At 38.4% G+C, this 12,797-nt stretch overlaps 1 protein-coding gene and 1 long non-coding RNA gene across 6 annotated transcripts in view; one reads left to right on the forward strand and one right to left on the reverse strand.

The window, feature by feature from the left end:
- The window catches only part of DOCK10 (dedicator of cytokinesis 10), a 286,919-nt gene that overhangs the window by 243,518 nt on the left and 30,604 nt on the right, over positions 1-12,797 (forward strand). For 3 of the 4 annotated variants that reach the window (XM_033230043.1, XM_033230041.1, XM_033230044.1), the window contains exons 34-45: positions 204-315; positions 909-1,030; positions 1,118-1,232; positions 1,320-1,386; positions 1,603-1,650; positions 2,231-2,332; positions 4,374-4,498; positions 6,457-6,569; positions 8,744-8,881; positions 9,586-9,768; positions 10,304-10,414; positions 11,609-11,824. In XM_033230043.1, the coding sequence (XP_033085934.1) occupies positions 204-315; positions 909-1,030; positions 1,118-1,232; positions 1,320-1,386; positions 1,603-1,650; positions 2,231-2,332; positions 4,374-4,498; positions 6,457-6,569; positions 8,744-8,881; positions 9,586-9,768; positions 10,304-10,414; positions 11,609-11,824 (1,452 nt within the window). The remainder of the gene's footprint in view (positions 1-203; positions 316-908; positions 1,031-1,117; positions 1,233-1,319; positions 1,387-1,602; positions 1,651-2,230; positions 2,333-4,373; positions 4,499-6,456; positions 6,570-8,743; positions 8,882-9,585; positions 9,769-10,303; positions 10,415-11,608; positions 11,825-12,797) is intronic. The other variant, XM_033230042.1, reaches the window with a different exon arrangement.
- The window catches only part of LOC117094446, a 340,510-nt gene that overhangs the window by 125,278 nt on the left and 202,435 nt on the right, over positions 1-12,797 (reverse strand). The window lies entirely within an intron of this gene.

Here is a 12,797-nt window from a genome sequence, read left to right on the forward strand (position 1 = left end):
AGTCACATAAATCCAATTATAACTACAAGTATGGTTTTGGCTGTATTTGTTTTCACTGCCTACTTTAGCAGAAAACCTTTGAGGGGATATAAAAGAACAAATTAAATATCACTTAATTGGAAGTGTAATGAAGAAGGCATATGTGGGTTAACAATGTTGAAATACAGTGATTCCCATTAATCTTTACTATACTTTGAATACAGGGGTCTAGAGATGATCTAAGCACCAACGGAGGATTTCAAAGCCAGACAGCTATGAAACATGCAAACTCTGTGGATACATCATTTTCTAAAGATGTTTTAAATTCCATAGCAGGTACTTCAGATCTTCTGAGATCACTTATTTTTAACACTCATCCATGTTTACATTGTATATCATTGTGCTTTTTACTCAGTCCATAATTTATTATGCATAATCTATGTGGCAAAGTATACTACATTTATACAACCGAAGAGTCTTTTTACATATTTCTTTGAATTCCATCCAGTGACTTCCTCTTCTACTTAGTGTTCATTATTACTTGGCTTAAGGAGCAGCCTACTTAGATGTTATCAAATTACTTTATTCTGGAAACCATCTTTAAGTTTTCATTGCAGACCTTTTAAAATATAATGGATTTCAACTTCAAGGATTATTTTTAAGAACTGTTTTGGAAATGTCATTTCAATTTCTCATGAACAATCAAAAGTTGAAAGCTCCTTCCCAAAAATCTTTATGAACTTTTACTAAAGCATTTTTAAAACAAGAGCTATCTTGAATGCCAGTCCCAGGTGCTGTTATGTTGGTCTTTCACAACACTGCTGCCACCTCAGTAATCAACATCTTTTTGGTTCATCATGTGAAGCTTTTGTGTGTATGTGTGCCCATACATCTCATTCCCATATGTGTGCTGTGGCTTGTGTTTACAGCATTTTCATCAATAGCTATTTCTACAGTAAACCATGCTGACTCCAGAGGATCTTTAGCAAGTCTTGACTCCAATCCAAGTACCAATGAGAAAAGCAGTGAGAAGACGGACAACTGTGAAAAGGTACGGCTTCCCTCTCAAACCTACTCATCATTACAAGGCAGAGGTCACTCACTCTCACTGAATCCTGATTGGTTCTTGAATTCCCAGATCCCAAGACCCTTGTCTTTGATTGGCTCAACTCTTCGATTCGACAAGTTAGATCAAGCAGAAACCAGGAGTCTCCTAATGTGTTTTCTTCACATTATGAAAACGATTTCGTACGGTAAATAGAACTCTTTAAAATTAATTTTTTTGAAAAAAGGAAAAAGAAAACCTGCAGATTCTCATGCTACGTGGTGTTTCCTTTTAGAGACTCTGATTGCCTACTGGCAGAGAGCTCCCAGTCCAGAGGTGTCCGACTTCTTCAGCATCTTGGAGTAAGTTTTAGAGTTGATGACATAACACTTTTTTCTGGAAATTTCTAAATAGCCCACTATACCATGTTTCATTCAAGAACCCATATAGTAAGTTATCAATAATAACACATGAACTATTTAAAGAAAATTTAATATTTTTCTTTCAATATACTTAGATGAACAGTTTATATAATGAAAGAATATGAATAATTAGAACATTTTTTTTTTTGTTTCTAGCGTTTGTCTTCAAAATTTCAGATACCTAGGAAAACGCAACATAATAAGGTAATAGTTTTAAATTCCAATAGGTGAACCTGGTCTTTTAAAAAGCATATGACATGTATTAACATATCAGGTTAGAGTTATAAATATGTTAGAAATCTTAAAATGCAAATAAGGATTGTTAGGTTGACTTCACATTAGACACAGAAGTTTGAAGACTGCCTCATACACATTGTATATCTAGGAATAGTTCATGTTATCTAGGGAGAAAAGCACAAAAGCACAAATTTTTGAAAGAAAACTACATTTCATGTATCTTCAGAACGAATTTATCATTATATAGATATAACTTGGAAGATACCTATTTCAGAAAACATTTCCAGTAAACTAAAAAAAAAAAAAAAAAAAAAAGTAATCTGGAATTACTTTGCACTGTCATCATTTTCTCATGAGACAACAATGTTTGAAGCACCTTCACTAAATCCCAATTTCTGATTTCCGAAAGAAAACAGGGTTTATTTTTGACTAATTCACAGCATGTAAACCATTTCATTGTGCAGTAATCGTGTTGTCAGTTGCCATTCATTTTTATATGTAAATTACAAACACTGAGCTATGATTAAAACTTCCATTTTCATTGCAGAAAAATTGCTGCTGCATTTAAATTTGTGCAGTCCACCCAGAACAATGGAACTCTCAAAGGATCCAATCCTTCCTGCCAGACATCAGGTCTCTTGTCACAATGGTAATGTCACATTTGCTTGGTATTTAAAATTATATATAGCTCTGTGTATGTGTCTATATATGCACATGTCAGAGGTAGACACACACACACACACACACACACATTTCTATTTATATATTCAAATCAAATGCAGATTTCAAGTAACTATGTGTCTATCTAAAGAAACTTCCTAGATACTTTACTGTCTGCTCTACTGGCTGGCAAAGACCAAAGATAAATGTGTGCACTTAGAGCACAATCCCTTGCACAGACTGAACATTAATGAGTATTTTCATTTAATGAAACCTGAGACCTAGGCCCAATAAATGCCTCTTTTAATGCTAGCTAATCTTCCAGTGACAAACCAAAATGTGGGATCATGTCTCCCTAGGCTTTTCAGTAATTATAATATTTTTGCAATGTTCTTGAAGCTGAAATTGTTTCTTAAAGGGTCAAAGGCAATGAGGAAGCATGGATAGTCCCATAACCTCACTTTAGATTTCCTAGTCATTAGACTGATTTGACTAGCAGATAGGACCTGGAGTCATCCTTCACCAGCCTAACCAATGGGAAACATTTGCCCTGAAATTCTACCTAGAGCTCCTCTGGGTCTCGTAAATGAGAATTCTTTGCTAAAATTATCCCCACTTTGATTTATTCTTCCCACAGGTATCATCATAATATATATTATGAATATCTTAGAAAGGATTTTAGAAAGAAATATGAAAGTAATACATAGCGAATAAATCGTAAAATAAATTTTGCCTCCCTCCATGGGAATCCTTTGAAATTGCCCCCTTGTGAAAAGTAAATGAAAAAAAAATGTAATGGACATTTTTTGCAAATAATAATAGAATAGAGGAAAATAAAGAATTAGTTTCCATGTTTAATAATAATAGTGAGCCACCTGAGGTCACTCAAGTTTTGTAGATGGGTGGTGGTTTAGATTTCAGGCTGCTTCTGAAACATCTGGACGGGTCCTGGCCATTTCTGTCCCTCACCTCCTAGAAACCAGGCCTTTTCCTCCACAAGTTCAGTCTGTACTACACTCAAAACCTAGAAATAAGCCAATCCAAATGCCTAAGACCTACAGCCAAGGAATCACTCACTCTTTCTAGCTGCAGGAATGACCCCGGCTCCCCTGGCTATTGAAAGCCAAAGTCACATCTCCTGGGCCTCCACCCACCCAGGTTTTCGGTTTTTAGCCAGAACCAAAACAGCCTTTTAGAGTGGGAGAAAGAGTCATTTTTAGGTTAAGGCTTAAAGGAGGAATTAGGAAATACTTCAGGGTATTTCCAAATGCTGCTTTCTTTACATAAGTGTTTTTATAAATAGTTTTTATGACAGCACATATCCCAAGAATTATCAACCTATTTCCTTGGCCAAATGATAAAGTCAGGAGTAAGAAATATTCCCACTGCCACAGTAACGCTGGCTTATTTTTCCCAGCTGGAAATGCCATGGGGTGTTGAATGAGTCACTGCAGGCCATTGTCATTGCCCTGGAAGCACAGAGGCACAGAAGTCCTTCAACTACCTACCTCCCACAACCATCACATGTCAGCCCCCTGTGGACATGACACCAGTGAAATGACAAATCAACAGGAATGTCCAAATACAAATACCTTGGAAAGCAAGGGTTGCTTTCGAACCCGATTTTACACTTTCTCTCTTTAAAAATAAGTTGATGCATCTGAGCTATACAATATTGTACTTTTTACTGTCCACCACTGGCTACTGATCAGCCAGTAGCCAACTTAACATTCATAGAATCCCATTATTTCATAAATAATAATGAATATGCTTGAATAGATTTCACTCAAGGATCTGTTATTCTATAGATTATCCTTCTGAATGCTGTTTTGGCTTAAATAAAATTTCTCCAAAAGTACTTTAAAAAGTCCCTCTCATCATGTCACCTGCAATTAATATTTGTAATAAAAAGTTGCTTTCCAAACTAGTTTTTAACGTTTGACTCAATCTAGAACATTTGAATGAACAAGTATTATTTGGCTGTAACATCCCTAAAATAACTCTAATCACTTTTCTTATTTCATTTTCAGGATGCACTCCACTTCCAGTCATGAAGGCCATAAGCAACACAGATCACAAACTTTACCTATAATTCGAGGCAAAAATGCACTTTCTAACCCCAAACTCTTACAGATGTTAGACAATACCATGACCAGTAAGTAAACCGAAATAACAGGAACAAGATGGTTACCAGTTTTTCTCTAGGTATGTGTAGGACATGAAATGCACTAAAACCACTGCTTTTAAGGTTTGCTGTAGCTCTGGAAATATTTCTTAAAGGAAAGACTCACCAGGGAGTGGTTAAAAAAATGTGTAGTGCCCTATGGTGAAGAAAGGGGAAAGGCAAAACCCTCAATATCATATGTTTAGCATAGCTCCCTTGGAAACAAGTGACTTTCAGCATTGTGCAGGTTATGGAGGCTGCTGTCAAACAGATGATTACTGCTTCCTCTGTGGGGAGGGGATAAAGTTGCCAATGTCCCAGAAGCAGCAAGGGTGACATCTTGAACCTAGAGAGGCACACACTCCAGCTTGTGAATGAGGGTAAAATGGAGGCCGGCGTTTTGTAAGCATGTAATTTGAGGACTAAACTCTGACCTTTTCTCTTGCCTAAATTCTTTTTTTTTTTTTTTTTTTTTTTTTTTTTTTTTTTTTTGAGGCGGAGTCTCGCTCTGTCGCCCGGACTGGAGTGCAGTGGCCGGATCTCAGCTCACTGCAAGCTCCGCCTCCCGGGTTTCCGCCATTCTCCTGCCTCAGCCTCCCGAGTAGCTGGGACTACAGGCGCCCGCCACTCGCCCGGCTAGTTTTTGTATTTTTTAGTAGAGACGGGGTTTCACCGTATTAGCCAGGATGGTCTCGATCTCCTGACCTCGTGATCCGCCCGTCTCGGCCTCCCAAAGTGCTGGGATTACAGGCTTGAGCCACCGCGCCCGGCTAAATTCTTAAGAGGCCTGGAAAGTCACACCAGTCTCATCAGAGGGGTTTTAGTTAACCCTATATAACATGGCTTACTTTCCAACCTGACTGTGGCATAACATCACATGAGAGATAAAGAAAGAAATCAAAATATTTTACTCCCAAATATATATATATTTTTGCCATATCTTGAAACAGCCTTGCAGAGTTGTCTCTTATGGGGAAAAATTTGCATTCTGTAAAGAATCCCCTTTCCCTCTTCAGGTCCTTTTCTTGATCCAGGAGAGAATCAACTGAGAGTCTGGCACCTTTTTCGGTCTGATAAGAAACATTTACAATCTCTTCTCTCTCTAAAGTCTGCCATCTGGAGGCTTTATCTACATAATAAGAACGTTGGTCTCCACAATCCCCTTTCTTAGCCCAGACATTTCCTTTCTATTGATTCCTGGTCTCCATCATAAACTCTTTCAACCAATCGCCAATCAGAAAATCTTTGAATCCACCCATAAGCGCCCCTCTCCCCAACTTTCAGTTGTCCCGTCTTTCCAGACCAGACCAATGTACATCTTACATGTCTTGATTGATGTCTTATGTGCCCCTAAAACATATAAAACCTAGCTGTAGCCCAAACACCTTGGGCACATGTTCTCAGGGTTTCCTGAGGGCTGTGTCACAGGCCATGGTCACTCATATTTGGCTCACAATAAATCTCTTCAAGTATTTTACAGAATTTGACTCTCTTCATTGACAGATTGTTAGCAATTATGGGCACGTGGCCCACGGTTACTTGTTTGGAGGTATTTGCCTCAATCTATAAATACACTTTGTGACTTTCCAAGGGGACATAAAGACTGTCCACTGAGACTGTACATTTGGTCTACTAGCCCAGAAGCCTAGAACTTGAGACAGCCTGATTATGAAAGAAATATGACCCTGTCTTTGGCCAAATTAATGGAAAATAACTCAGAAACAATGGAAATCCCACAACTGATATATGCAAAGGGCACACACACTAGTGTGTGTACTCTAGTACTTTTAATTCAGCCAATGAAGAAACTGAACAAACAAAAGCACTTTGATTTAATAATTAATCAAAATGCCAGTAAACTTTGAATACGTTGTAATGAAAGGAAATACTTTATAGGGTACAAAGCATTGTCTTAGGCTTTTATGCATGTTTTATTTTTTATTTTATAGGCAACTCCAATGAAATAGACATTGTGCATCACGTAGACACTGAGGCCAATATTGCTACGGAGGTTTGCCTCACTATTCTAGACCTGTTATCCCTCTTCACTCAGACTCACCAGGTGAATATGATAACATTTTCTGCAAAAATGATGAAATTTGAGGTAGAAAAACCATGTGAAGTCAAAAACATGTTTTTTAAAAATTATTTATGAAATCAATTAACCTTATATAAATCAACCTAAGCATGAGTGGAAAACATGTTAAAGATGAGATTTTGATTTTATCACAGGTTGACTAATGTTTGCTTGATATGTACATGTATGCATTTCACTGTTGTCAAATAGTCTTTCTTCCTCATTTATCTTGCTTCACTCTCAGGCAAGCTGGGCTGAGTGGGAATGTGACTCTGTACTTTTTCAGTAGAAAAGGAAGAGATCAATGGCCCTGTGTATTACATTTACAGCTAGATCTAAAGAAAACTAATTATGTTGAACATCTTTTTGTGTGCTCATTTGACATTCAGATATCTTCGATGAAATGATTATCACTACTTAGAATGGCTAAAATTAAAAAGACTGACCATCCAAAGTTTTGGCAAGGATATGGAGAAACTAGAACTCCCATTTATTGACAGTGGGAATGCAAAATGGTAAAAGGAGAACAGTATGGCAGTCTCTGAAAAGTTAATCATACATCTATCATATGACCAGCCATTCCAATACTATAATAAGTATTTACCCAGGAGAAGTGAAAGCATATCTCCACACAAAACTTTGTACACAAATATGCATGGCAGCTTTAACAGAAAAAAAAAAAACTAGAAACAACTCAAGTATACATCAACAGGTGGATAGATTTAAAAATCTGTGGTATATCCATACAATAGAATACTACTCAGCAGTTAAAAGAAATAAACTACTGATCCATGCTATAACATGGGTGAAACCCAAGAAACCAAATTTAAAAACAGTATATACCATATTACTCCGTGTATATTATTCCATTTATATGAAATTTTACAAAATGCAGACTATAGAAACAAAAAGCAGATCAATGGTTGCCTAGGGATGTGGAGGAAGGATGGGAGGAAGGAATTACAAAAAAAAAGTATTTAAAAACTTTTGAGCGTGATAGATATGTTCATTATCTTGATTGTGGTGATGGTTTCATGGGTGTATGTGAGTGTTAAACTTATTAAATTATACATGTCACATGAGTTCAATTAATTGTATGTCAATTATATTTCAATAAAGCTAATAAAAACATTTGCAGCTCTACCAAATGAGCTTAAATACCTAGGCTAGCACATTAAAGATTGAGCCAGGAGCAGCTGTGGTGGCTCATATCTGTAATTCCAGCACTTTGGGAGGCCAAGGAGGGAGGATTACTTGAGCCCAGGAGTTCAAGACCAACCTGGGCAATATAGTAAACCTTCATCTTTACAAAAAAATTTAAAAATTAGTCGACTATGGGGACACATGCCTGTAGTCCCAGCTATTCGGAAGGCTGAGGTGGGAGGATCACTGGAGCCCAGGAAGTGGAGGTTGCAGTGAGCTATGATGGTGCCATGACACTCCAGCTTAGGTGACAGAGTGAGACCTTGTCTCGAAAAAAAAAAAAAAAAAAAAAGATTGAGCAAGGAAAATTTGGATTCTTTGAATAAAGTCTATACAGAACAGCATAATTATGCCAAGAAAGCCCTATTGCAGGTGAAATGTCAGCATGGTGGTAGAGAAAGTAATGACTATATTGATTCTTTATTGGGCTATGAAAATGTCACTCAAATCTCACAAATTTGAAGGACTTTACTAGTGCCTTCAAGAACCTGTGACCTCATCTCCCATTTCTCCCCTGACCCCACCCCACTTGCCATTACACCAGCTACTCTGCTTTTCTTTCTCAACCTTGAACTCATAAGCTCCTTTCCCAATCAAGGCCCTTGTACTAGCTGTTTCTCCCCCATGGGACAATTCTCCCAGATCTCTCCAGGGCAGGCCCCTTGAGCTCACGTGCCAATTTTCCATTAGAGAGGTCTTTGCAGACTACCCTGTGGAAGTCATTCTACCCTCAAAGCAACTACTTTCAATCACATCATCTGAGTCTATTTCAATTTGTCATGTTTTTTCAATCACTGCTATGTAAGTTTCACAGTAAACATCAACTATGTCTCCTTGTTCAATCCTTTATTTCTAGAACAGTGCCTCACCATGTGATAGGTTCACAACAAACATTTTTTGATAGAATACAAATTTTCTTTCACTTATCCTGAATAACATCTGCATTGAATTTCCAGAGACAACTCCAACAATGTGACTGTCAAAATTCATTGATGAAAAGGGTCTTTGATACCTACATGCTCTTTTTCCAAGTCAATCAGTCAGCCACAGCGCTGAAGCATGTGTTTGCCTCCTTGAGACTGTTTGTATGCAAGGTAAGGATCCTCTAGGTTTCAGTGAAGTTTAGGTAGGATGACAGTAAACCCATAGAACAGTAAACCCATAGGAATCCCTGCGTCTTTCAGTAGGGAGGGAAGAAGGATTGTTTTCTTCAATTTGGGTTTTATTAGACACTGATTCCTGGTCTCAAAATGAGTGCACAGCCTTGACAATATGTCTGCTCAAATACCAGAAGATACTAGCATCTGGTGACAATTAGCATCTGGTCACCAATTCTTTGAGTTGTTATCTGTGTTTGCAGCACCAAGTTAGGTAGAATGCACCCCTTGAACTGGCATATCCATCCATATCAAGTTCAAGATTCCACATTAAAGTGGATACAGCCACCGCCTTTGAGGACACTTGTAAATAACACCTGTGATTTTAACAATGTCAGATGAATTGAGGTCATTTCAAAGCTCTCATTCCGTTATTTTGGACTGTCATCAGTTACTGATACAAAGGATACTTATACAATGTAGAGAATAATTATGTCTAGGAAAAAAAGACAAATGCTAACATAGACCTTAACAAATTCTATCCTCCTCACTGGCAAATGAAAAAAAAAAAAAAGACCAGATTGAAAAAAAAAAAAAAAAGGAGAGGGATTTTGTTTGTTTTAGGGAATTTTAAAATATGAGAATGAACAGAGCAAAATGAAGGCAGGTTGCTCCCTTCACCCATTCTTTCATTTCTGCAGTTTCCTTCAGCATTCTTTCAAGGCCCTGCCGACCTCTGTGGATCGTTCTGTTATGAAGTCCTAAAATGCTGTAACCACAGGTCACGGTCAACTCAGACAGAAGCCTCAGCCCTTCTGTACTTTTTCATGAGGAAGAATTTTGAATTTAACAAGCAGAAGTCAATTGTCCGGTCCCACTTACAAGTAAGTGCTGCCAATTTTCATTGACACTGTTGTTAAAACCACTGATCTGTTTCAGCAGTGCTTAAAGCCTACTGTCCTCAGGGCAAGCCATTACTAACTCCTCCACCAAAGTCTTCCTTAAAGACACCCATAGCATTCAGTTCTGTTTAATAGGAGGGGCGCAGCTGGGCAGAAATCAGCAGAGCCCCATCTCACTTGTACTTTCCTTTCTTCTGCCAGGAAATAGAATCACATGGAATAAACAACTAAGGAAACCATGGCTAGCTCCAGCAGGTCAAACCCCACCAAATTCCGAACATAATTTTTTTTCTTCTAGGCATCCCAAGATTCCAAGACTCCTGCAGCCTCTCTTAGATATTTAAGATTATAGGAAACACACTAGATTTAATAATACGTTCTGGAGCCTTAATACATAAACACATCTTTTATTGGACCTACAGGGAGAAACTAACAGTACATTTACCCAGCCCAGTGGATTTCTTTAAGAAGACTATTTCTGGTCTTGTTTTTGAGAGTTCATTTTTTTCTCTTCCAGCTCATCAAAGCTGTGAGCCAGTTAATAGCCGACGCTGGGATTGGAGGCTCTCGGTTTCAACATTCGCTTGCAATTACCAATAATTTCGCCAATGGAGACAAGCAAATGAAAGTAAGAAATGCTTTGTGGGCTTTTACTACAGAATTTTTTAAAATCTGAAGTGGATGCTTTTTGTGAGATACCAAAATCATAAATATAGATCGGGTACACGCCTGTAATCCCAACACTTTGAGAAGCCAAGGCAGGAGGATCGCTTGAGGCCAGGAGTTTGAGTTTGAGGCTGCCGTGAGCTATGATGGCACCACTGCACTCCAACTTCGGTAACAGAGCAAGACCTTTTCTCTAAAAAATAATAATAATTGTTTATTTTGTTTATTGAGACTTTGAGCTTTCAGCCCTCCTCAAAGTAAACTATCAAGTTTATTGTTTGAATCGCTAAGCAGCTCTTACACTTTAAGCATGTGATCTGTTAAGTGGCATTCCCAGTATGAATGGCCTAGAACAAGAAGATTTACCGTAAATATCCAGAAATACAATGACTCCCTCCTAACTCTATTTGGGGGAAAATTCATCTTATCTTTTGTTTAGCACTTTCTGAAGACTTCTCCTGTAGTCATTATACTGAAAAGTCCAAGTCTAGAGCCAGACTTCAGTCATGGCTGGACCCAGGGATTAAAATAATTTTCAGACCCATCCCTCCACTGCCTCAATCTTGCCTCTCTCACTGTCTGTCAGTTCGGCTTTCCTCTTTGTTTACTTATTTCCAGACAGGTTATCCCCCTGGGCATGTTCTCAGAAATTCGAAGGACCCTGGTAGTATCTTATGAGTAGAAAATCACCTCGTTTGATAGTTCCAATTAAAGTCTCACAACTGAATCTCTTTGATCCAAGCTTAAATCATATGCTTATCCCTAAACCAATCACTGTAGCCTGGAGGATCAAAAAATAGAATTGGCCAGGCCAGTGTTATGTGCCACCCATGGTCCCTAGGAGTAAAGTCAGACCTGTGCAAATCACATGAACTAGAGTCAGGAAGGGGAATATATCTCAAAGACAATCAGGATGTTTTACCAGAAGAAGGTGTGCTTGAAGACAAAAGAATAGAGCCTCCTGAAATTTTTATCTTCAAATGTGTATATCCACAGTCATAAAACATAGAATGCCCATATATAGAATGCACACATTTATAACTATATATAGAATGCTCCAAACTGTGATGCCTAGCCATAATTAATAGCATGACTTGAAGTCAGTTAACCTACAGGTTCTAAACAGAGAATGACCCAGGTTCTCTCTTTTCCAAAGAACAGCAATTTCCCAGCAGAGGTGAAAGACCTGACTAAGCGTATAAGGACTGTTTTGATGGCCACGGCTCAGATGAAGGAGCATGAGAAGGATCCCGAGATGCTGGTGGATCTCCAGTACAGCCTGGCAAACTCCTATGCAAGCACTCCCGAGCTACGGAGGACCTGGCTGGAAAGTATGGCCAAGATTCATGCCAGAAACGGAGATTTATCTGAGGTGATTAGCCAAGGCTTGGTCATTGACCATCAGTATTGTCCTCTTTATCAGGAAAATTGGATCTTCATTTACAGCATGGACTAGAAAAAGAAGCCATGTTTTTCCACTAATCTAGAAATGACTCAGTTATATATCATATACAATAAATCTGCATATCGCGTTCAAGGATACCTGACTCTAAGTAAATGACATCAAATAAAGGCCAGAGTCAGTGGGGGCAACTGCAGGTGTATAAATTGTAATGCATCGCTGAATGCTAAAAACCTGAGGCTAACGAGGAGTGTGGTAAAGGTGTCGGGGAATTAAGTCATTAAATTAATGTTCTGTGTTTTAAAACTTCTTCTCTGAAACTGGAGTTGAATGGGGAAGCTTGCCACCATAGTGAGTAAACTCAGGCAGGGGGAATCAGTCCTCATTTACAGCTAGTCTGAACTGGCCATAGAAAAATGAATGATCCTTAGCACCACGTGAGGAGAGTCCACTGTGCGAAGACTGTAAGTCAACACTTAACTTTTTATGTCAGTTTCAATACTGGGTGGAACATATGCAGCAATTCATAGCACCCAAGGGTTTCTGAGTACCAAATGGGAAGTTATACTCCATTCCAGAACTATGTCCCTTTGGGGGAAGAGTTCATTTGTCTAGGATAGTCCTAAACTCTGAAGCTCTTCTAAACACATGTGGTAATCAGGGACACTGGAATGGAAACCACAAGGCTGGCTCGGCAGCAATTTAGTGGGGATAAGAATGAGAAGCCCTTGGGCTGCTCTGAAAATGATGAAATTCCTCCACAAAACCTCAAAAGGAAAAAGCTGAAGTCATTTGGAATCTTTAGCAAGTTGAGTTTTAATATAGATTCAGCAATGTTCAGGGCTTCATAAGAGACATTAGAGTAAAATATAACATCACTCATATAATCTGGTTTGTGGGGAGCACAGGTGTTACATCAGGTCACACTACTTAATCAAGTACT

The sequence above is a fragment of the Trachypithecus francoisi genome, unplaced genomic scaffold (assembly GCF_009764315.1).
Source record: "Trachypithecus francoisi isolate TF-2019V2 unplaced genomic scaffold, Tfra_2.0 Lachesis_group13, whole genome shotgun sequence".
NCBI lineage: Eukaryota > Metazoa > Chordata > Mammalia > Primates > Cercopithecidae > Trachypithecus > Trachypithecus francoisi.